This window comes from Sparus aurata, chromosome 9, assembly GCF_900880675.1.
Source record: "Sparus aurata chromosome 9, fSpaAur1.1, whole genome shotgun sequence".
Lineage (NCBI taxonomy): Eukaryota > Metazoa > Chordata > Actinopteri > Spariformes > Sparidae > Sparus > Sparus aurata.
This window is the reverse complement of record NC_044195.1, coordinates 14839587-14864178: the sequence shown is the minus strand read 5'-3', so window position 1 is coordinate 14864178 and position 24592 is coordinate 14839587. Positions and strand designations below refer to the sequence as shown.

The 24592-nt window shown below is 38.9% G+C and overlaps 3 protein-coding genes across 5 annotated transcripts; 1 reads left to right on the top strand and 2 right to left on the bottom strand.

Moving 5' to 3' along the window:
• Positions 1–7536, bottom strand: LOC115587584 (T-cell surface glycoprotein CD3 zeta chain-like). 2 transcript variants are annotated; one of them, XM_030427497.1, is made up of 7 exons: positions 7291–7535; positions 2393–2487; positions 1266–1295; positions 1083–1115; positions 940–999; positions 809–841; positions 1–641 (listed from the first exon to the last, which is right to left on the bottom strand). In XM_030427497.1, the coding sequence occupies exons 1-7, from the start codon at positions 7352–7354 to the stop codon at positions 561–563; spliced, it is 396 nt and encodes a 131-aa protein (XP_030283357.1). In that variant the 5' UTR covers positions 7355–7535; the 3' UTR covers positions 1–560. The 2 variants fall into 2 exon arrangements, with proteins under 2 accessions (XP_030283357.1, XP_030283358.1); XM_030427498.1 differs by lacking the exon at positions 1266–1295 and having other exon boundaries at positions 7291–7536.
• Positions 7537–10770: 3234 nt separating this feature from the next.
• Positions 10771–18319, top strand: LOC115588376 (lysosome-associated membrane glycoprotein 1-like). The gene is made up of 6 exons (XM_030428974.1): positions 10771–11163; positions 13549–13742; positions 13822–13950; positions 14139–14205; positions 15747–15914; positions 16006–18319. The coding sequence occupies exons 1-6, from the start codon at positions 11103–11105 to the stop codon at positions 16143–16145; spliced, it is 759 nt and encodes a 252-aa protein (XP_030284834.1). The 5' UTR covers positions 10771–11102; the 3' UTR covers positions 16146–18319.
• A 695-nt stretch (positions 18320–19014) lies between these two features.
• LOC115588373 (growth hormone-regulated TBC protein 1-A-like) lies at positions 19015–24347 on the bottom strand. Of its 2 annotated transcripts, none has more exons than XM_030428967.1 (8): positions 24148–24347; positions 23479–23627; positions 23228–23386; positions 22893–23017; positions 22690–22786; positions 21153–21325; positions 20876–21061; positions 19015–20373 (listed from the first exon to the last, which is right to left on the bottom strand). In XM_030428967.1, exons 1-8 carry the CDS (start codon positions 24201–24203, stop codon positions 20272–20274), a joined length of 1047 nt encoding a protein of 348 aa, XP_030284827.1. In that variant the 5' UTR covers positions 24204–24347; the 3' UTR covers positions 19015–20271. The 2 variants fall into 2 exon arrangements, with proteins under 2 accessions (XP_030284827.1, XP_030284828.1); XM_030428968.1 differs by having other exon boundaries at positions 23479–23624.
• Between the last annotated feature and the right edge of the window lie 245 nt (positions 24348–24592).

Genomic DNA, 24592 nt, shown 5'->3' with positions numbered 1-24592 from the left:
GTCCAAAACCCAAAGATTAATTTACTATCATCAATGACAAAGTAAAGCAGAAAATCCTCACATTTAAGAAGCTGGAATCAACAAGTGTTTGACATATTTGGCTACATTGCCATTATTAGCATTAGCACGTTAGCTGTGCTTAATTACAGCCTCATGTTGCTTTTATGTGGACGATAAGAAGCTGAAAAAGTGCAAAAATGAAAAGTTTAATGTACATCTTAAGAGCTTAAATTTGAGTTAGCAATTATTTTTATTATAATTATCCAATAATTCTCATTTTCTTCATCATTTGGTGAATGAAATGGAAGAAATCTGTGTTTTGTGCACAACCAACAGTCCCAAACCCAAAGACATATAATTTACTAACCTATAAAAGAAAAGCAGAAAATCTTTTTTGAGAAGCTGGATCTGGAGAATGTTTGGCAATTTAATTAGATAAATTACTAAAACAATCAATTGATTATTGAAATAGCTGCTGATTAATCTTTTGACAAATTAATCAGCTTATGGTTTCAGATCTAATCAGCGGCACAGAGGAGGAGAGGGCAGGTTGGAGGACCTCAGTGTGGAGACAGAGGTGGAGCATTGTGCCTGATGTTCAAAGGTTCGTAGTCTCTGTCCATTCCCTCAGCTGGGCCCGGCTGTGAGGAGCAGAGACGAAAGATTACAGCTCTGCATTGATTAAAGCAGCAGCTCTCTGTCTCGTGACATCAGGAGGAGACGGGCCTTTGACCCACGATCATAGAAAGTTTATTTTCTTTAAGATTTATGACTGTAAGAGACCATGTGAGCAAGTAAACCGTCTTACCTTAGGTGATTTCTTCTTCTTGCCAGCTTTTTTCTAGAGATAAACACGACACGATGACTGACAGTTTAGGTGCCAGAACAGGCGAGAATGTGACCTTTAAAAGTGTCCGTCAACAAAAGAAGGTGACTTACTTTTCTCTTAGAAGGCTCAAGCACCTGGTAAGGATCTGCGTCAGCTGGTCTCCTGAGCTCCTGGAGAGGAAGAATGACATTAGAAACGTAAAAGCTAACAGCAGAGCAGCAAAGTGAAACAACACCTGGTCAGATCCCCTCACCTGGTAAACAACTCCATTAGGTTCCTGGTTATCCTGTGAGAAAAAAAAAGGAACATGGAATAAACTTTATAAATCAACATATACAATTTATAGATACCATATATAAATCAATAGTCAGTATGAAATTATCAATATAGCAGTCACTGTGAAATGTAAATACACTGGCGAGATCGTGTGACTTACAGACACTTCAACAGGCTGGGTTAAGGAAAACTACGGAGAGAGAAGAGAGAAATGTGCTGAATGAATCCTGCATCTTATTGTTTATTACTGTCTTACTTTGACTCTGTTTTTTTCTCATTCTTCCATATTGTTTGTGGCAAGACACATTCTTCATACGCTTTCAAAGGTGTTAATTAATAAATTAATCTTCTAGTTGTTTAAATAATTGATTAATATTGGCGAACTGCCATCACATTACAAGATCATCAGAACTGAACAGTTGTTGAAGTCGTTCATTGAGGCTTTCTTCTCTGTAAAGATTAGCTGCTTTTTATAAAAAATCTGTTTTATAGCATTTTAAATTAAATACGTTTTTGGCTGGGCAACATTAGCAACGTGAAGATGTTGCCTTGTTCTTTCTTTCTTTCTTTCTTTCTTTCTTTACTGTTTTATTCACTTCACCATTATTCACAAAATAGTAGTTGGAAAAATTGATAAAGAAAATAATTGTTAGTTGCAGCTGTGCTTCAAATAGCTGTCTGTTCAACAGTCAGACGGCTTGGAGCTGTTTTTATGATGTTAAAACAGAGAAAAACATGAAGAAGCCTTCACCAGAAAACTGGTATTTTTACTGGTTATGCTTTACAATAAGGTACACAAATATGAGAGTAGTTACTAAGGAGCGAATAAGGAATGACTCAGAAAGTAATTGATAGTTAATGAATCGTTCATGAGCAATTCCTAAAATAACTGTGATACAAGAACTATATAGTAGATAATGATGAGTTACTGGAGAACAGACTGGGAGATACCACATTAATGAATCATTAGATTATAGTTCATAGATGTCTGTGAATCAACATACTGACTGACTGAAGTACAGTGAGACATCATACTGAGTAGTTACCGTGTAGAATCGTTAAATACATATAACTTAATCAGTAGTTACTATATTTATACACCTTCAAGTAAAGTGAGACGTCATACTGAGTAGTGACCCACTACCATATTTCCTGATTCAGTCTCTACTCACTCCTCAGTAACTACTCACATTTTTGCATACCTTATTGTAAAGTTACCTTTTTACCTGTTATATGTCTCGAATACAGCTATCAAGCAGCTGGCGTTAGTAAGTCAGCTAAACACACCTTTTCTCTGAAGTACAATGCAGTGGCAATGATGCAATAAAGAATAAGGATCCCGTCCAGGAGGAAGCAGGTGACCGGCTCAGTGAAGAACACATCTGCATGACAAACAGAGGACAGAAATGTTTAACTGCAGGCAGATGCTGGAAGTAACTAAGTACATAGACTCAAGTTCTGAACTAAAGTACATTTTCTTTAGTGCTTTCAGTGTTTCTGGACCTTTCCTACATTTTGCAAATTTTAGCAAAATTGTTTAAATATACATTAAGGGTAAAACAAGCAAATTAATTAAAACCATTAAAAGGCTTTTATATGGAAAAAACGGGTTTGACATGTCATGAATACATTAAAAACGGCCCTCCTCTATTCAAGTGCCCAGGAAGTCATGACATGGAGCCAACTACGACGCGTTGGTCAGTGCACAAAATCTGCTTATTGACTAATTTCAATCCATACTCAAGCCCCTTTAAGTCCTCTTCTAATAAAAAGTGACAAATTACAATGTTAATTTCATAAATCAAGCATAACATCATGCTATGGACACTCAAATCAATGACTTTTAAGATTATTTTTGGGTACTTTCTAGCGTTTATCAGATAGGACAGCCAAGAGATTGACAGGAAATGAGGGAGAGAGAGTGGCGGAAGACACGCAGTAAAGGACCACCAGCTGGATTCAAACACAGGGCCGCTGATGAGGAATCAACTCTGCTGTAAGAGATTTTTTTTTATTTCTTAGGAGAAAATCAAGGTTTTTAGAACTCAATTATACATTAAATTGTTCACAAAAAACACACAAAAAAAACATTTCTCTGCACAACAAGTTTAGCACTATGTAGTTTTGGAAGAACCATTCAAACTGAGAAAGGTAACATTTAGAAAATAATGCAAAAATAGAAATATTGATTGGCTATATTCCAGTTACTAAATAAACAAGCTGTACAGAGAATAAGGTCTCATAAATGCTGTATGAAGCTAGAAAGGTGGCAGGGTCCGCCAAATATAAACAAATAGAACAGTATGTACTGTGTTTTCCTTTAAGGTCAGATTGTTTCTAGTTTATTCGGTCATGATTTTTTTTTCTCTTTTGATTGAAATGTCTTCCCCAAAACAACATAGTGCACCTTTAAGTACATTTTGCTGAATATACTGCTGTACTTTTACTGAACTGAAATTTTGAAGGCAGGACAACTGAAGTGTTTTATTTGGAACAAGAGACGGAGCTTCAGCTGTGCAGTTGTGAGTGCTGGCTGTTAAAAGCTGATGCTAAACTGCATTGCTGGCTTTAAAAAGAGGAATGATAATAAGCAGCTGAAGGGAAACATATGTGAGGAGAATGTGAGTATTCTATTGGGAATTCAATCACTGAACACATCCTCCACTACTGGGTTTAAGTAAGAATAATAATTTAATAACAGAAATATTCAACATCAGTTGTTTCATTCATTTTGCTTACACAAATTATTGAGTGTGGAGCTTTTCTCATAAGAGTAGAAGATGAAACCTTGACCGATCACTTATCACATTCAAATGTTACAGCGCAAGAGACATTTTGTTCAGATAAACAACATTTGAATTATATAGATAAAGATGCAAAAAACTGAAAGGAATGAAAAAAATGTTTTTAAACGTTATCTATAAAGAGTCATATGAACATATCAATGAAAGGATAAAGATTTCTCTTCTGACTTTAAGGAGAAAGTCTACGTTGTGTGCGTCAGTGAATCTGATGTACAGGATGTCCATTCAGCAAACTATGATGGAAAAAAAGCAACATAGTAGGGCACATGACAGAATTGAGTAAGACCCCAGAAACAGGAAATAAGAGACTACAGATGTGCGGCTCAGTGTGTTCAGCGTCTTCCTGTCTGTTTGGTGGGCTTGTTTATCTCGGTGTGCGGTTGGAACAGAAGTCATGCTGTGAGAGCGAAGCCAGCGGTGGTGATTCATTGAAGCTATATAACTTCCACATTAAAATCTTGATCATCTAACGTTGCCTCGGGATGTAACATTTCTCTTAGTTTATATTTATACTTCAAAAAAGGCGAATTGCGTAATTACAGTTAGAGAATGAGGAGGTTAAAAAGAGTGAACCCTCACTTTTATCAAAATTTTTGACTCAGAAACTCTTCAGCTCGTCTTTACTGTTATCTGGTTTCGTTCTAATTTATGTAAATTGTTTAAAAAAATGTGTTCATAACCTTTCCATAAAATTAATCATGATCTTAGAGGAGGAAACACACTTAAATGCCACGTACTCTCTGAGTTAGATATTTGAACTGATACCATTCTAATGCCTGAAGCCAGCTCTGATTAGTTTAGTTAGGCACAAAACTCCTCTTCTTTTTATGCCTTCACCATTTCATCAAACGGAAATATTCTACGTTTGTTGTTTAATTTACATACATGGAAAACATTTACTTTTATTAAAAAAATCCCCAAAACTCAGCCTGACATTTTATGTTTAAAATACTTTATCACTAGTCGGATTTAAAGGTGCACTATGTATTATGAAGACATTTTAAAAGAAGAGAAAGTTCTTAACATATTGATTTTCATGACTGACTAAACAAACTATCCTCAAAGGAATTTGTTAATGTGAGTATGACCCTTCCTTGTTCCCCTTAAGAACAAACTATTTTTGAGTTTGTATCATCCCCTCATTAATATTGTAAGCATTAAGTTTGATTTGATAACTACACAGTGTTGAAATATGAATATATGAAGCACAGTGAAAGCAAGCATTTGCTGCCCAAACTACCGTACGGCACATATATTTTCAAAAATCAGTTTTGTGGACATTTTAATGTTTAATGAAAATGATTTGCCTTGTGATGTGTCATAAACAAGTTGCCTCTCCCAGGAAAATAAATAGCAAAACACAACTTAGTACGTAAAGAAAAATAACATCAGCCATCTTAGCTCCTAGCCAAGCAAACAGCTCATGGCCGTAGCTTCATATTTCACTGACAAACATCAGGGTGTTGTCAGTCTTCTATTCATCATCCCAGCTAAGACAGCGAAAAAGCTCATTCCACTAAATGACAAACTTTTCCTCTAAATACTTCCTAAAGGTGCAATGTGCAAGAATTTTAGATGAAAACATTCAAATATTAACTAAAATTGTCAACAGAATGTGAAGAAATAACAGTGCTGATGTTAGTTCAACGATGTCCATGTGTTGTGTCGACGAGATATCTACTGAAGTTAGCGTGCTGACTAGCTAGCCCGGGGCCCTGCACGACCTCTTTCTGCCAGCGGTGCAAAGCTCCTGTGCTCGCGTTGTAAAAACACCAACACTACCATGTTTGTCCCTCTAACTAAGCTATTAATTCAAAACTACATTTGTGGATGTATTGTGAATACAGCCAGCAGCTGTTAGCAGTCACTCGGGTGATATGATTTTGCGGTAACCAAGTCTTACATATTGCACCTTTAAAAAGGAAAGGCCCGCAGATAAGTCAGGTATTACAAACTCATGATGTCCAAACAAACATTGTTCAAACCCACAAAGTTTTGTGTATAACTCTGCTGGAGGCCCTGGTGTTTTTAAAAAACATACCAAAGTACACGATGACTTTTGAGGAAATGTGTTTAAACTATGCACACTTTTTACTGAAGGTATATACTGTGTTTTGGTCACTCTCTTCATTGGTAAAGCAAACACGTCATACATTTCTTGATAAATATATATTAGGAGGCTAATTGTTGCTAATTCATAATAATAAATGTAGATGAAACAAGATATCATCGGCAGGTCAGAACCAATCAACCCAGGCAATTAAAAGGTCACAAGGTTACAAATATGCAGCAAAGTAGTAAAGTTTATCAATTTGTCCCCCACAAGCACACAGTGTAGTGTGTTTCTCTGCAGTGGGAGTTTTATTTTTTTTCTTATCTTCTTCCGTCACAAATCGCTGCGGAAAACGCTGGCAATTCACCTTTGGTGTTGTCACACGCAGAGGAAGATTATTTATTCATGCCAGCTTCCTTGTAACTTTCATCGTGATGAATCTTACTTAGATACACGACAGGACATGAAAGTGCTTTTTGATCATTTTGAAAATATTTTTTAACTGCTACATGAAAGAGAAAGTCTGGGAAACATCAAATGAACAGAAACTTCCACTCATAAAAAAAAAAAAAACTTCTCGAGCTAAACCCAAAGGAGAGACAGGGCGTAGCATATTACTGTTCGCTTTATGTCGACGCTGCTTTGAATTACAGTCATCCACGTATGGATTTATTGATAACAAGACACAGATGATAAAATGGCAGAATATGAAGAACGGAACAAGCAAACTCCCTCTGCAAAATGCAACATGTAGGAGCAAGAAAATAGATTTTAGTTTTTGTGTCTTCACTTAACAGCAAACATTATGTATTTTTGTTTCCAGTGTTCCAAAAATAGAAAACTTTTTTATAGCATCAGATGGAAAATGTAATTACTGTCTCAAGTGTTCATTTCCTTGCCTCAGACATCTCTACTACTTTTTTCCATCAGATAAATGCTGTGTGGAAATAAAAAAAAAGCTTGTCTCATCTCCTCTTGATCTTTTCGTAATGCAGAAAGGTGAGAGAGAGGCGATCCCTTATTCACTGCTCCCTTTATACATGTTACCTCTCCAAAAAAAGTCATTTAAAGAGCTGCATGTGGTGATTGTCCGAGCAGAGAAGGCCCGTGTCGCAGAAGATGACGAGGAATTGCCAGATCAGGGCGTGAAACATAAAACGCATTAGAGCTTTACTAAATATAAATATAAATGAATACAGCATCAGTCTCTCAACACCTGCCGACTCTTTCCCAACACCAGCCTAGATCTCACATTCAAAAAAAGTCAGCCCTTTTTTCTGATTTTTGTCAACCTTAAAGAAAAGCTGTTTTGTATTTGCGTCACTTACCTTTACAGGAAACGGGCACCAGGAGCACAAACAGCACAATCACACCTGTCCTCACTACACCCATGACTCTCTTATTTCTGTCTTTCTGTGTGTGTGAACGGGGTTTTCTCTCTCTCTCTCGTTCTGTCCTGGTTGTTTTTTCTCTGGCTGCCTCGTTCAGAGTCCCCCTCCCCTCACTCTGATCTGATCAGAGGAAGTGGCTGAACTCTCTACCTGCCAATGGACTGAGTCGCTGCCTGTGTGAACCTCAGAGCATTGCGCACAATCTTCGACACCCACGGTGAGCCTCTCTGACTGTGGTCTGTTCAGCTGTTACCCAAACCAGGTCACTTTTTTCTTAGAAACACACACAGTAACAGGCCAGGGTGCTGAAATATAACAGGTGGATAAACTTCTGCTAGTCAGCTATAAAGGGAAATCAAAAGTGACTGAATGTGCCCTGTTATCTATATTTTTAGAAACATTTTTTCACAATTTATTTGAAGTCGAACATTACAACACACTTTATATAAGATACAGTTTAAGTGTTTCCTGTTAATCTTTAAAATGTTTTGCATGTTTTGACTGTCACTCAGATTTCATGTTGAGATTTGACTTTGGTTAAAGTGAAAGTCAGCCACATAAGAACCCTGAAGTAAAAGTCTTCAAAGTATAAAAATATAAGAGTAAATGTAAATCATACATATACTTACATATGCATATTCCGTATACTATGTGTCGATCAATTATTATGATCAGATCTGATATTCAGCATCAATGCAGATATATGAGAAATGTATATACTATGTACTGCAGCATGACATCTACAATGTAACCGGTAACTAAGGTGATCAAATACATGTAATGGAGTAAAATGTGCAATATTTGTCTCCAAAATGTAGAGAAGTGGAAACATGAAGGAGCAGAAAATGGAAAACTTAAAAAAATAAAGTTCAAATGCCTTAAAACTGTACTTAAAGTGGCAACAGACAATTCTCCCCTCAAGCATTTCTGAGTGGTTTTATTACTGGCGCCAGTGTTGCAAAGGCAACACGATCGTTACCATTTTCCTGCCAATGGGTTTATCATTCTACATCTATGACATTGTGCAATCAACATCTACTTCATAATGACAAGCTGAAGCAGAAAACTTGTCAATTGCCAGTTTCAGGACAGCACAGTGCTTGAGTAAACGCCCCATCGCTAGTCATGTTGTGTTATTAGGTTTTCTTTAACTGTTCAAACACCAGGTATGGACGCTTCAGGAGCAGTTATAATTATAGTGTTATAAATAGTGTGTCGAGCGTTTATATCATGCTCGTTGATGATTCATGAAGTAGGAGGGGCGACCCAATCGCCATCTATGTTGTGGCGACACTGGCCATTATAAGATCATGTGACGCCTGACCAACTTCTGTCATCTCAAACAAACAAAAAAACCTGGAACACATATCCGGTGGTTCCTCGCTTTAAAATGTGGAAACACCATCTACAACCTCTGTGCAGTCTCAACCAGCTCTCGCTCCATCACCACCCCCTCCACCTCCCGTCAGCTGTGTCATGTAGCGTAAATATGATATGTTACATATGAGAGGTACAAATTTGAGTGTATCCACGCAATGCATCCATCTCCATCCATTAGACAAAATAAAATTGTACAGGAATAAATACGTTTTTTGTTTTTTTTATCCTTTACAGATAATTTGTAGGATGCACTTTACATCCTCTTACTTACTGTGGGTAACTTGCAGGGATGAACAAACTCTATAAACACAGCCTACGTCAGAGAGTAAAAATCGGATTGTACAGATTACAAGGTTCAAAATCCTCCACTTAGTTTACAGTTGGCTAGAAAAACATCAACGTCTCATCAGCAGGCTGCAGAAACACTGTTGACATTTGTAGCCAGTTACAGCGTCTTGAGGTGACTGTGTGTTCAAAGGGTCAAAAGATAGGTCGCCCCTATGATACTTAAATGTTAGTGTTTGTGTAGAGGAAGAGGTTACAGACACGAGACCTCTGCAATCTTCCAAAGACTTGTATCTCAAGTTGCATAATCACACCGATCTGTGACGCTTAAGGAAACCAGTGAACCAGCAGGCAAATAAGTGAGGCCAGGTTAAGTTGCACTAAGAGGAGACTTCATTTTGTCACCGGTGTGTAAAATGTTTGTCTGACTGAGGAGGTCTGACCTCAGGGACCTTTAATTAGACGCCCACACCCAAGCATCTGGACCCTGTTAGTTAGACAAATCAAGTGGGTATCATTGCACTGTGAGGGACACAGCCACCAAACTACATAGACCTTAAATATAAATAAACAATGAGGTTAATGATATAATTAGTTTTTTACAGACATTTCTATTTCATTATAAGTCTTTCATAAATCTGACTTTACAAAAGGTATGCTCAGGTACAGGTACTAGTACCCATACCCTGTCTGTCGGTCTTTGAGTGAATCCCTGCTCTCAAGACATAAGGGGTGTCTTGTTTTCCGAGAGCCCCCAGATATCTACTTCTGCCTCTGGGAGACACCTATGTCTCTGAGTTAACTCAGACTGTCCCCTGTAACATCAGTGTCATCATAAATGACCCTACTAATTGGTTAATATGAATGCATCGGTGTGTAAGCATCATTTACTGTTGCAGCCGGTCGAGGCTGTGCTAATTTTAATCTCCATATTTTGTCAGTTTTGTCCAACCTCGGGGTCAGGCTGGGTGGTGTGACAAGATAAATCTGAGGGGTTGTGAGATGATTAATGGGAGAGGCTTAATCATCACTAGTTTACTGTTTAAAGGGTAACTCCAACAGTTTTCCACATTTAAATGTGTTTACACGTCTTGGGGAGTGCCACTGCCGCATGAGGACAGAGCTGCATAAAGCTCTTTTGTGACTCCAAAAGAAATTCCATGTTATCTGATAATCTGCCTCCAGTGACATCATTTTGTTGCATTATGGGTAATGTAGGCTCCAGGATAAAGAATACATGGAATGAAAAAAAAAGATGTCTATGGTCTTGTTGTATTGATTTTGATCATTTGTTTACAAACTGCCAACAGTCCAGTTTTAGTCCAGTGGACCGCTTTTCAAAACCTGCTGCCTACATTACCCACAATGCAGCAGAGCCGCTGAGCAACATCGCTGGAGGCAATTTATCAGATTACACAGCTTCCACTGCAGCAAGAAATTGCTTTCTACGACTTCTTTCACATATGCAGTAATACTTCCCAAGACCAGTAAACACACTTTAATATGTAAAACACCCTTCAATGTTAAATCTCAATCTACAAAGTAATAAGTGACTACTGATGTTGTAGCCTAGTAGAATAGAAGTAGGCCTATGTAAATGACACACTTTAATAAAAAAAAGTACCTTGACAGTGAGTAAAGTACTTGAGTTAATCAGAGCATGTCATCATTGCACTGACTTGTACATAACTCTTCTCCATGATAAGATGGTGTTGTGTCGCCGCGGTGACCACGTGACTTTCTGGGTGTTTCTTAAAGCCTCGGTCACATGATCCTGATGTCAGTCTTTGCAGCAGCAGCGGCGGTGATAAAGTGTTAGCGGCGAGCTGAATTAACCTCACGACCGGCACGTACGAATACAAAAACTAATCTGAACCGTCGGGGTGTTCTTTTGTTGCCAACGAGCGGCGTTATCTCCCCTCTAGCTGTTGTTGTGACGCTAGCTCACGTTAGCCCCGCTAATCTAGCACAACATCCCCCAGTTAGCTAACAAGCGGCGCCCTGCCACAGCCTCTCAGCCTCTCTGCGTCTGAGTCTGCTGTTGTGTTGCTGTGATTTCGGTCTGAGCACTTCGGAGAAAAAACATGAAGCAGATGTGTTGTGTCCAGTCATGGTGCCTGGGAGTAACGTTACAGCTGATTTTAGGTGAGTATTAATGTTAACGTTACTCGGAAGGTCACAGGTACCCCCTCCCCAACTAGTTAGTTGGACTGGCTAGAGGAAAAGACAACGTTTTTATTTGTCTGAAGATGTGTTTTATATTCACGTTAACTGTAATGAGTGTACAGAAATGAAGGTTCGTGTCAATCAGTTCGCCAGGCCTGTAAATGTTAGTTAATCTCTGTTTCTGTGGCTGAGTCGGTGTATTAAACCCCGAGCTGTGTTTGGGTAGCTCGGCTGTGATAATACTGAGTTCACATCTCTGTGGCGCATGTTAGCACGATTCTCAGGTCAGACAGAGGCTGGTCAAACAAACCATCATGGATCAATGAGGGTCAATACTGAAGCTTTGTTACCTCGTCAGTCCGCCATTGATTGTCTGTTGCCCTAACAGTCATAAGAGGAAGGGACGAGGGGAGGAATGAAGTTGAGAAATAGGAGTACGGTCTTCATCTGACATCGCGATATTTTGTTTAGGCCATATCGCGATACATGATGTAGCTCTCCATATTTTGAGATTTCTTCACAATCTAAGACAGGGAGACAAAATCAAATATGACAATATTTCTGACCAAATACATCGATATTAATGCTGCAACAATATTTGAGGAATGACTACTGGTACTTTTTAAAAATATGAACACAATGAGAGTTTTGATCAATAATCATCAGTGATGTGGATGTAATGATAAAGCGGTTAGAGACAAGTAATTGAACAACTACGACAGGATGGTAAATTCATAAAAGAATTGCATCGCTTTTCTGTAATGCAGCCTTTCAAACCACAGACAGCACTTATGCTGTATCACGATATCCAAAGATCTAAGATGATATATAATTACAATAACTTGCCCAGTTCTGGAGCATAGGATACTTGAGACAGTTTCTTTGATAATCTGTAATCACAATGGAGGCATTTTATTAAAAGTGGCTGGACATAATAGATGCTTTAAACTCATGCACTTTGATATAGCTGTGAGGTTTGTGCTTTGACAAAATATGTTAAAGACCCCCAAATCACATGTGACAAGACATCTGAAAATACTGTGATTAATAACAATAACAGTGATAAACTTTATTTGTATCTCAGTTTTCCGAAACATGATTACAGGTGAAAAATTTAAATGGCACACACCAAATATGAAAACAAGAAAACAGAAAATGCTACAGACAAGATAAAAAAAAAAACAACACACCACAAATGCATATGACAAAATAACAATAAAACTGATATATATATATATATATATATATATATATGTATATATATGTATATGTGTGTGTATGTATATATATATAGATACATACACACACACGCACGCGCACACGCACGCACAAGCACACACACACACGAAGCCACCCTAAAAAAGTACATTTTGAGTAGAGATATAAAAAAGGTAACTGAACAAGACCAGCTTCCTTTTGTGGGGATCGAAGACAGTGGCTCAGCACAAAGGGCACAAGTAAATCTATGATGCAGGCAGGAGCAGGGCCGTGTAGAGCTTTAAAAGTAACTAGTAAAGGTTTAAATCAATTCTGTATTGAGCGGGTAGCCATTGAAGCATTGCAAGGATCGGAGTAACATGGCTATATTTCTTATAAAATTATAGTAATTTTGAATAGTCATATGTGTCTGATATTATTATTATTATTATTTTTTTTTATTATTATTGTTAATATTAGTGTCTACTCCTTACAAGTAGGCCTATACAGCTTTAGTTTTAAATGTTAAAATGGTTGGCCCATACTTCCCTAAAAAGTCCACTCTCAGTGTCTCTGTACTGTAGGTCTCAAGTTTCCAAATCACACTTGTGATTTAGATTTGAGGTGAACACGAGGGGACTTTGCCCTCTCAGCAGCGGTCTTCTGTTGCACACACATTATTCTATCATGTGAAGGTTAAACGTCCAAGTTAAGCAACCATTAATCATCAGAGCAACATTTTATATGTTCTACTCTATAAAACAATTATTCGTATGATTAAGTAGTCAGTTGAGAGAAAGATAACGTGCTTTTATTTATGTGTTTATTTGAATGTCAAACTGCAAAGTCATTATAAAGCATTGAGCATTTTACTAAAGTATCGTAGACATTTTATGTTGTCTGCTGTAAGCAATAATGTTAGTTAGAAAATGTTTTTATATGTGGTTGAGGGTGTTGGAAGAAGTCTCTACCTTGGTTTTCATCATATTTCATACTTTGACTAGTCTGATTGTGAAACATGTATTACTTTGCATTTGATGTGATTTAAAAAAAAAAAGCATTACATTTAACCAGTCGAACCTTTCAGAAACCCTCTATTTGTTAATTTAGCATTGAACTGCTTGCATCGCTGTAATACTACACTCATAACTGAATGACCTCTTGCAGCTGCCGTCCTGCACCAGGGATCTGCGACTGTTGCTCCGCCAACAACTGCCCAAACAACCACTGCACCGCACAAGGAGCCCGCCAGACCTGAAAGAGGAATCTACCACGTCAGCGGCAGCAATGGCACTATGTGTTTAATGGCGTATATGGGTCTGCAGCTCAACATCACCTTCAACTCTGTCTCCCAGAATAAGGTACGCCCATGCTGTTGAACTAAAACTATAGACACATGAGCAGGTTTCAGATTCTTAATGTTCCATCTTCGATTCGCAGACTGTTCAGGAAGTCGTGAACATTCAGCCAAATGTGACAAAGAGCTCTGGATCATGTCGCTCAGAGAATGCCTCGCTGCTGCTTACAACAGATGGAGAGAAGACCAACCTCACCTTTGTTTTCACCCTAGTAAGTTACTGTTGGTATACTTCACAGCTGAGTGCATAAAAAAAACAAACCCTGAGCTTCTTATCTTCCTGTTTTTATTTTCACCTTGTACTTCCTGAAACAGCCACTAGATGGCAGCTGTGGCTCGAGGTAAAGTTGCTTTTCCTGAAGTGTCACTGACTTCTGGTGATGTTGCTGTTTTACTCTAGAATACTACGTCCAATAAGTACCACCTGGGTGAGGTGCATCTGTCAGCAGCCTGGCCAGACATGAAAGGTGAGTGCCCTTTACCTCCCAGGTGACGTCCTTATATTAGATTAATAAGCATTTTTCCAGCCTTTACTGTGATATTTACCAGTTTTTGCACCTTCATCAGGGTTTTTGTTGACTCAAAATGATGGAAAGGAAGGCTTCGCAACTGTACCTCACTTAAGTAACAGAACAATTAAACATAACCAGATGTGTGTGAAGCCTGATAAACCTATTCTAACTCTACAACTGACTGTGATTTGATGCTCAAATATATAGTAAATATTACACAGGAAATCAGATCTTCTGTTTTTACACTGCGGTGCTTTAAATCTACTCTGAAATACCAAGTACTAGGAACAGCTCAATGATGTGATGCAATGTGATACATAAGCCCTGCAATATATCCTCCCACTACGAAATATTTAGTTTTTGTTGAAACCATGTCAGGTGTTGATTCAACTGCCTCCGGGTAAAAGGCGTTTTCTAATCTTGTGATTGTTCTGGACATAATCTGAGAAAAAAAGTAGAAAAATGTTAAAAGGCCCAAATTAATCAGTGAGTTGACACATGTTTATCCTTCCTTATAACTTATTTAAAGCAGGTGGCTTTACAATGTGCCTACATATAATCTAATAAGGGATGAACCTTGTTGGTGAACTCGATTACAACCTGAAAAGGTAACTGAACAGTGGTCTTGGGACTATAATAGTGGATGATAACTTTGGATAACTTCAGAGCAATTGCATTTACAGGGCCATCATTAAATCGATTTTAGTGACATTTTTCCTATTTTTACAATGTATTAAATGCTAATTACACATAAAACATGTTATTTTCTTTGGTGCTGATAGGGTCTCTACGTTTGTTCTATCCCCTCTGATGACTGGTATTCTGAGATAACATCTGTTATCCTAAGAAAGTATTAAAATTAGACTTGATTGGACTACAACTCTCTCAACAGAGTGTTGGATTCTCCTTACTCCTGAAGAATTTCTTAAAACCAGTCCTCATGGGTTATCTTTTGTTGTTTCTCTGGGCAACTTACAGCAGTAACAGGTCATCGATATCCATTATCTAAAGCTGCTGACACAACTGGAGTGCACAGCGTGTACTTGGCACCACAGTTAACGCGTCATCTATCATCAGAGATTTTAAATCACTGACACGTTCAGTCAACTGTTAACTGGAAAACTAGTTGTCTGTTTCTCTTGCAGTAGTCCTGTATTTCTGTATGTGACTGTATCTGACAACACATTTACAGCACTTTGATTGAACATGAATTATGTGTTATTCTTTCAGTTCACCCCCCTGCAGTTGTTATGCTGGTTCATCAGTTGCTTGTCTTTTAAAATGGGTCTAGTTACCTTCGAGATCCGCAAGCCTCAAATTAATCACCCACCTTCAAATAAAATAAAAGATTCTTTATGCACAAAGAGTGAAATACTGCTGCCATTCTTCTCTAAAGTTTATCTTCTTTCATTTAAATGTGTTTTCCCTCTTCACCTTTCTTCTGCCGTGTCCTTCTCATTTCTTTTGTTTGCTCCCTGCGCTGTCCTCTACTGTAGAGCCCTTCTTTGTCCAAAACCGTAGTCTGGACTACCTGCGTGGCACCCTGGGGTTCTCCTACATGTGCCGCGAGGAGCAAACCCTGATTGTGGACCCGAAGTTGTCCATCAACACCTTCCAGGTGCAGGTGCAGCCCTTCAATCTCACTGGAGACCAGTTTGGAGCAGGTAAACACTTGTGTCTAGTATAGTATGTAATAGGATTTATCTATTTCTTTCTCGCTCTAAGTTGTCCTCCCTGTTAATTTTACACTTTCAGCTGAGGAATGCCAGTTGGATGAAGATGACATGTTGATCCCCATCATAGTTGGAGCAGCTCTAGCTGGTCTCGTCCTCATCGTCCTCTTAGCCTACCTCATTGGCAGGAAGAGGAGCCACGCTGGCTACCAGACCATCTGAGCTCCCTTGTCACTCTCATGTTCCCCTGAGGCCAGAGTACTCTATCCCACCCTGAGATTAACCTCTGTTTTATGAGACTTAACACTTCCCCTCCACCTGTGCCCCGTCTATCCCTCCATCCCTCTTCTCTCTGCCTCTGTGTGTGCTGTTCTTCGCCCTCATCAGTAACACTGGTCATTATATCACTTTGTGGAGGTTGATATGCTCTTTCTGAACTGACCTGCTCTGTCATTAAATATAGGGGGGGGGGGCTTTGTTTGGAGATGAAGAAAACTCTTTACTGGTACTATGTTAAAAGGGGGATGGATGTTGATCAGAGGGTCCATGAGAGTCCTCAAAACTGTAATGTACTATTTATAATTTCTATGAAAGGAATTTTGAGGGATTGTGGGATATGCTGCTGTAGCGTTTCTTATTGTTTATCTGCGTTTGGGTGGACCATTTTTTTTTTTTAGTGGTCTTGCCCTTAATGAGGTTCATCATTGTAAAGGGAATTTTTCAGGCTGTTTAACTTAATCCACATCAGACAGTAAAGATCTGATATTTTATCACTGTATCTCTGCATTTAGCCCAAGTGTGCAGATTTTAGGGAACAGACTACAAACACAGATATGTGAGGAGTCCTGTAGTTACGATGTATGCAGGGATTTGTTTTGTCTACTGGGATTGGTGATGATATGTCATTTCCCCCATTAAGGTTCTCAACACGTTTTGTATGGAGACTGTGGATGCAGTCGTTAGCTTTTTGTGTGGGCATTTTGGCCTTTTTCACTTCATTTAAAGGAATAGTTCAACATACTGAGAAATTGACATTTTCTTTCTTGCTGAGAGTAAGATGAGAACATCGATCCAGTCTATCGATACTTGCTAAATATGAAGCTACGGTTAGCAGAAGGTTGGCTCAGCTTAGCACACAGAAAGGGTCATTTTTACATTTAGTTGTTTCTTAGCTATAGAGTTCCTGGCAGGCAGATTATGTTACCTTTGAGCAGAGCTAGGCTAGCTGTCGTCCCCTGTTGATAGTCTTCATGCTAAGATAAGTTAACTCCAAGCTTGCTCTTGGCTGTATTTTCATATGTTCACTGAGGACATTTCCCAAAATGTCAAACTATTCCTTTAAAGGGTTACTACAACCAAGTTTACACTATTCAGTGTGTTAGTAGGTTGTGGGAAAAACTACTGCATATGTGAAAAAGAAGCTGCATTTAATCTGATGAATTGCCTCCTGTGATGTCACTGTGATGTGGCTAAGTTGCATTGTGGGTAATGTAGGTGCCATGATTTGAAAAAGGATGTGTGGTTAAAAAGGGGATGTCTCTTTTTTTTGCGGTATTGATATTGATTATATCGGTATTTGATCAGTTGCTTTTAAACTTTCTGTTATGAGTCCAGCAGTTTTAGACCAGTGGACTGCTTTTTTCACACCTGGCGCCTGCATTACCCACAATGCAACATAACCACAGGGTGGTAATTTATCAGATTACATGCAGCTTCCTCTGGAGCCACTGAAGGCTTTGTACTTCTTTTTCACATCCATAGTTGTACTCCCCAAAAAAACTTAATGTGTCAAATCTGTGGAGTTGCCCTTTAAGTTATAGTAGCCACTCTTTTGGATTTTGCTGTTACAATATACAAGCACACAAGCAGAGTTGCTTAAACAATCTAAATGAAAGAAACAGTTCTGTTGGTTTAGTTGGATGAAGAAGCTCAGGACATCACTGTCTGAATGTGATTATGTTGTTTTTAGTCCTCTGGGTGGTTTTTCTGTTCATTTCTGGGTCCACTCTTGATTTTTGGTTTGTGAAGGGAAAGAAGTTGCACTAAAGTCCTGAGAAACAGCCCCGTGTAATGATTTAAGTGGCCAAAACGCTCTGGTCAGTGTTCATCAGTGCCTTCCCAGCTGTAACATAGATGGGATTAAAGTAAAGCCAATACCACACTCACTCACTGACACTGTGTGCTGTCATGTCTGGGACATTTACTTTGTGTCTCACAAAGCCTTCGTGTACTGTTACTACCATAAATATGCATTATTAGATGTAGTAGGAGAAAGTGTTTTTTGTTTTGTTTTTGTCCTGCCTCATCTAAATCTCCATGTAGTGATTTAATAAAGTTTTAATGGATTTGTTTGAGCTGTTTTCTAAAGGAGAGGTCAATAAAAGTGAATGAACGGAGCTGTTTGACTTTTGTTTTGTCTTTACACTGTACAGTCCAGCAGCAGTCAAACCTGTTCCTGGTTGGTTTTGTTTGTTTTGACTCTTTAGAGGTGTAGGTCACAACATTACGGGGGAAAGAAGTGATAAGTGGTAAAAGTGAATTAACGTTAACTTTTTTTTAAAGCTAAACTACAGTTTAGGTTTTTAATTTAATTTAAGTGGTTGTCAGTGCTGCAGGTTTTATGTTCTTGAGGTGGAGTCCATCTCTAATAGATGACTGAAGTGAAAGCCAGCGGGAGTCTGAACAACAGGGCTTAATATTTTATAGTTTTTTTTATTTTTTTATCATATATGAAAATGCTCAGAGAACAAAATACAGAGCCTGGCTTTACTTATTCTTTTAAGTGTGTGTGTGTACATGCAGGGTGGAGTCAAGTTTTTCAAGGTGTCTGACAAACATGTTTGACCATAACAGTCCTCAGGCACCTTGGGCCTGTTACAGGGGGCACGTTCACCAACTTATCGAAATAAAGCAAGGGAAACATGTATTTACATGATGCCACTGTCCCCAGAGCTGGTGAAAGTTACCCAGTTAGTTTCATGGATATAAGTGGAAAGAGTTGTAAATGGCTTCAAAGAGACACAACGTGACTAAGATAAGATGGAAAGTGACCACAAAAATGAAAAATGATTACAAAGTCTTACCAACTGACTCTGGCTGTAGGCTATTTATTTTACATTGATTATTTATTGCATTGAGTAATTATAACAAAAGCACAGTTTTTATTGCCAAGAATGGTCTTGAATTTGAGTACAAACACATTTTTGCATATTTCATAACATTTTCTGTGAATTTTGGTTTGTTTAGATTTTAGTCAGCAAAAGAATGCAAATAGGCCTGCCTGCCTTTTTAATCTCTGATCTCACGGCTGGTAAATCAGTCTATTCTGCAACTGGGACAACCAAGCTTAATAAGTCATTTGTCTGAGCTCAGAAATGAACATCTAGCTTTTTGTAACCAAAACGTTTTTTTCACAGCTAAATCAATTTTTCTGAAACTTTTTTCAGATTTTTTGGTCCTTTAAGTTTTTTCTTAAAGCTGCTGTAAGTGTCAGTATAGCTAATGAACAGACAGGACCGCCTCTTTCTGGAGTTCTCTTTGCTGATTGGATAAAGTGGGCAGGGATACCAGAAAATGTCTTTTCTCTTTATCAGCATGAGCAGGATGAGGAGAGACATGAGTCACCTTATAACAGTGATTACTTTTTGAATATAAAGCTATTTAATACTTAATTTAATAACAACATATCACTTCCAGCAGCTTTAACTCCAGTTCCAGGTTTGGAGCGCCTGAATTTAGTCGTTAAAGATCATGTGATGCAGAAATTACTAGTTCTCCTCGATTTGATAGTTGTGAGGTCAGCTAAATCAGTAAAAAGATGAGACTAGTTCTGAGGTTCCTGATAATAAAAAAAAAGTGAAACGCAATGCTCTGTAAATTAGATCACAACAAATGATAACAACTTATTTTACTTCATAAAAAGAAATGGACAGTTAGGACAGTGTGGCAGTGCAAGAAACTATACTCTGAAAGATAAAATAGATTTTAAATTCTTACAACCCTTTTTCGTCAAAAGTAACAATCATTCTTATATTACTATTGTACAACTAATTAAAAAACATGACAGATTTAAATACTTTCTACAAAGCATCAGGCAAACTTGAAATGTATGTAGCAGTAAAAACATTCTGCAGAACATGAGACCATGAGCATAAGATGACCTTCAAAATCATTTCAGATCAGTTGAGAAACTTCAGCAACTTGTTGTAACACAGCAACTTATTACAGAAGAAACCAAAGAAAGTCACCAGTGTGTTCATTTGGTATTCGTCAATTGTCCCTGATAGTACAGTGATGCGTTTGAATGAACACTGTTCAGTCAGATGGAGCAAACGGAGGATCTAGAACCTTATGGCTGTGCAGACGCCTCCTCCTGTATCCGTTGTCTGCATTTCTCTCTCAGTTTATCGATAGTTGTCAAAGACAGGCTTCCGGGCTCTGTAAAGATTTTCTGTAAAAAATAAAAAAAGAATTCAGGGTTCGAGATTATTCCTCTAGAGACATTAACACACCAAGATGTGTTGACATGGAGCCTGCAACCTTCCTCATAAGAACCTCAGACAGCTTTCCTTGTCTAAAGGATAGTAAATTACTGTATATATTTGGGTTAGGAGCTGCTGTGTGGCAAAAACATGGGGAAGACATTTTGACAAATACTAGTTGGCTTTTTTCCACAGGTTTTATACATTTTATGGACCAAACAATCAAAGTTTGATCAACAGAGTATTCAGCTGAATGACTGATATTGAAAAAAGTAATAAGTTGCAGCCCCAAAGTGCTTCATGCAGGTTGCTCTTTTGCAAAGGATGAGTAGTGATGTAGAACTGGTGTTGGGGTAAGAACTGTTTAAACTGTTCTCAGCAGTGAACAGTTAATCTCATTGATTATGTTACAAAGGATAAATCCAGCCAGTGTTTGGTTATTTGTTCTCCGACAGTCCTTTCTTGTCGTACCTGCATGAAGTTGTGACAGTCCAGAGTGAAAGCTCCACACGTGATTTGTTTGAAGCACTCGCAGACATCAGGCAAAGAGCGAGCTCTCAGGATCTCCGGCTGGTGATGAATGATTAGAGTCAGAGCAACACGGAAAAGAACCTTAGAGCCTTCGTAGAAGAGACAATCCCAGACACGCAGGACAGTCTGCAAAGTATAAGAGACAGGACACATGTCACCATGAATTCCTCATTCGTCCATATCATTAAAGTTAAACATTAAACCAACTTCTCCTCACCTCAATTGGTAGTATATCAATATAGAGGCAGATGAACCAGCGGGACACCACCAGTGTCCAAATGCCAGGATACTGGGCCATGAGCTGTCCCACTGCAGGAGCTTTAGCCTTCACCAGCTCCCCAAGGACCTCCTGGTCGGTCTTCAGGCCCAACATGGCCGAGCTGTAGTAGTCTACAATATCCCCAAAAAGTAGACACGTTTACCTTTTGTATATCTGCAGCAGTAACACTTGTTGGTCAGCCTTTTAAGCACAGTTGTGAAACGGTTTTGTTTTTATCTCTCTGATCAAATCTAAACAATTCAGATTGTTGTGTTGGTCGCGAACCTATTACAAAAATGAATTTTACATGTGGAGTTCCACAAGGCCCCAAAACAGGTCCACTACTTTTCATTTTGTATAAATTAAACAAAGGGTCATCACGAGCAAGCAGGACTAATCTAAATTGTTATGCATATGATGCACAATCCGTCATTACTACAAATGTTATATCTGCCTCAATTACCTTAAAATTAATTTCTTATGCTGATAATGGACAATTTTATATAGTAGACTGAATCACAGTCATGTTGCTCTGACAGCAACTTAACAAACATCTTCATTTCTGTAGTTGCATTTAGTCGTAACTGAAAAATATATAATCAAACACTATGGTCCTACCTTTATGACAAAACAAAGCAACATGGTGTATATAATGTGCCATGTTGCTTTGCTGGTTTCTTTGATAAACCAAATCTACCCAACAGCGACTTGCTGCTGGTTTCAGGTAAACTCAAGCTGTCATTTTCTTTAGTCTGTGGCCCAATGGGTCTCACAACTAATGTAAGTGAAAGTCTTGTTACTAATGAGATATGAAAGCACCAAACATGTATGGCTGTTGTATGTAAACAAACACTGACGGTTCTATATACTATTATCTAATTCAGAGAGACAAAACCTGCTCCAAGATGGCCGTTATAAAACACAGTTACTGGTTCAAATCAATTTAAAGAATGGAGCACCTGCACACCACAGGCAAATTAATTCACTTTTCAGCTACGGGTAGATAAAACAGCTGAAACAGCATGTTGTCTTTGTTTCTTAAAGCCAAGATCATGTTGTTCTTCCCCTTATAAAAAGGGAAACAATGCAGACCTTTGTTGTAGGTTTAGGTTTAATTACTGTACTGCTTTACTCTGAGGGGCTGCCCAAAACCTCAGTTCACTCAGCATGCGGCTGCTACAGCTCTAAGGTCTGTACGCTTCTTTCATCTAATATAACTTGATCCATTAATATTAGAGGGGCTGTTAAAATCTTAAAAACTTTTTATGTGCTGAACATTTTACAGACTTGCCTTTACAAACATTGTGCTGCCAGGTTAAGCTCTTTCTGACGGAATAAGTTTGATTGATTAAAGGGCCTGCACCACTGTGGTTTACAGACAGCTGTTTTCACTTAGTGTCTGATAAGACCTCCTCTCAGGATTATTGGTGTTTATTCGAGTAATTCCTGGTACGACCAACAAAAAAAAAAAAAAAAAAAAAAAAAAAAAACCTACCTGGGAGAATTCTGCCCAACAATGCATCCATGAGCCAGAATGACTTCTCTTCATCTTTGGTGATGATGATGAGGTAGCCTGCAATAAAGTTCATGCCCTGGAATAAACAGAGGCAGCAGTGAGCTAACGGTGTGTGAGCCTGTTCTTTAGGTAAACAGGTGTTATGTTAAGTCAACTTTCATCTGTGACAGTGCTTTCTTCACCTGACAGTACCCCACTGCCTCATTATGATGTCCGTAGGCCAGCAGCACGTTATACAGAGCCCTCTGTAGGCTCGGTTCTGATTTGCTCTTGAAGAGGACGTTGTCTGGAAAGGTCCGGTGCATGTCTTACAAAATAAAACATGACAAGAATTGTACTATGTTATGGATCCGTGTGTCACTTGTGAAAATGTCCAGTTCACGTGTAACATTATTTTCTATTCTTGGTGTGTAATTATTCAATTGTGTAAAGGCCCCATTTGACGTTGTTAGGGCTTTCACATCCGTGCTTTTCCTATTGTCAAAATGTCTCCCATGAACAAGGCCTGTTGTCGCACCTATACGAATGGTTTCCTCCAGTTTGCCGTCGTGCTCCGCCGCCAGCAGAGACTTGTAATAACCCGGGTTGCTCTCCAGTTGTTCCTGTGCACCGCTAGCCGCCATCCAAATCCTGGCCCGGTGCTCGTTAGGCACTCCTTTACGCACATACCTTTTCACTTCCAAAACAAAAACCCAACAATTACATGACACAACCACACCTGCATGAGAGGGCCCCGACACTAAACAGCAGTGTGTTTGTTTCCTGTACCTGTCAAGTTCTTCTCGACATGCGGCTTCTCTTGCAGGAGTTTGGACCATCTCATGGACCTTCTGTTGAGGACTGCCACATACTCGTTCATCATCTCCTTATAGGGTTCAAAATCCTGATGTCTCTCGAAGCCGTAGGGGTCAACACTGCTGGGGCCAATCCACACAGTCCAGTGTCACGTACATAAATGTCAATGCACAAAGCATGATTGTGAAGAGAGGACTGACAGCTGGGTCACTTCCCTCCCCACCACACCCTTCTTTCTCTCTCCTATTCCCTGATGACAGACACTACAACAGCCTCCTCTGGGTAGGGTTTCTGGAGCAGGGAGATCAAATGCCCCATCTGCACAATTAGTCAGTTTTAAATTACTTTCAAGCGGGAGCAAGGAGCAAAATTCAAAGTAAAAAATAACAGAAAATGTCTTGTATTTTTCCACAAAACAACTCCTGGCTATGACATTTTACACAACTTGGTAGCTGGCTCCTAAAAGCAGCTTCACTAGTTTGTTAAGTAAAACATCAACTGCAAATACAATGAGGAAACAAGGTGATGCAAATAACTGGCAGTCGGGAAGGAAGCACAACAACACACGACACAAACATACAGTGAATATCAGAGGGACAAAACATGAAGTTAGAGTGAGCGTCACATCGACAAAAGGCTCACCTCTCACTGCCAGAATTACACGTCTGGGCCTGAGAAACATTTCCTGTTATCTCCATTTTCCACGGTGTGTCAGGTGCTGCAGGTTCAGTAGTCCACCGAGGCTATTAACAACCTGCACCGAGGAGGTTATTTCATTGGTAATACTTGGAAGAGATCCGGCTGCTGTCAAGGTAAATAACAAAGAGGTCTGAGTCTCAAATGACTCATGTTCGCTGAGAGGAGGGGCTTGTCTAAGTAACACCCAGGTAACTTCCACATGTACAGGTATGTGCTTTATTTGCATGGAAAACAATTAGAGGAAGAGAAGTGGAAATGTCTGCTTGTGATGTCCTCCTGGCGACAATGGTGACAGGAGTATAGACAGCAAAAGGTTTTATCTCTTTTAGATGGGAGAATGTTATGTTTCAGCCAGGATTGTAGGATTTAACAAAAAGATATAGCAATC

Excerpts from the sequence above, each read along its gene's own strand:
- LOC115587584 (XM_030427497.1), bottom strand. The coding sequence starts at position 7,354 with ATGGGTGTAGTGAGGACAGGTGTGATTGTGCTGTTTGTGCTCCTGGTG. Across the intron at positions 1,116-1,265 it reads CCCAGCCTGTTGAAGTGTCT|GATAACCAGGAACCTAATGG; the intron begins GTAAGTCACACG and ends TTTTTCTCACAG. Across the intron at positions 842-939 it reads TTGAGCCTTCTAAGAGAAAA|AAAAAAGCTGGCAAGAAGAA; the intron begins GTAAGTCACCTT and ends GTTTATCTCTAG.
- LOC115588376 (XM_030428974.1), top strand. The coding sequence starts at position 11,103 with ATGAAGCAGATGTGTTGTGTCCAGTCATGGTGCCTGGGAGTAACGTTA. Across the intron at positions 14,206-15,746 it reads AGCCTGGCCAGACATGAAAG|AGCCCTTCTTTGTCCAAAAC; the intron begins GTGAGTGCCCTT and ends CCTCTACTGTAG. Across the intron at positions 15,915-16,005 it reads TGGAGACCAGTTTGGAGCAG|CTGAGGAATGCCAGTTGGAT; the intron begins GTAAACACTTGT and ends TTACACTTTCAG.
- LOC115588373 (XM_030428967.1), bottom strand. The coding sequence starts at position 24,203 with ATGGAGATAACAGGAAATGTTTCTCAGGCCCAGACGTGTAATTCTGGC. Across the intron at positions 23,387-23,478 it reads TGTCGAGAAGAACTTGACAG|TGAAAAGGTATGTGCGTAAA; the intron begins GTACAGGAAACA and ends TTGTTTTGGAAG. Across the intron at positions 22,787-22,892 it reads AGGCAGTGGGGTACTGTCAG|GGCATGAACTTTATTGCAGG; the intron begins GTGAAGAAAGCA and ends TGTTTATTCCAG.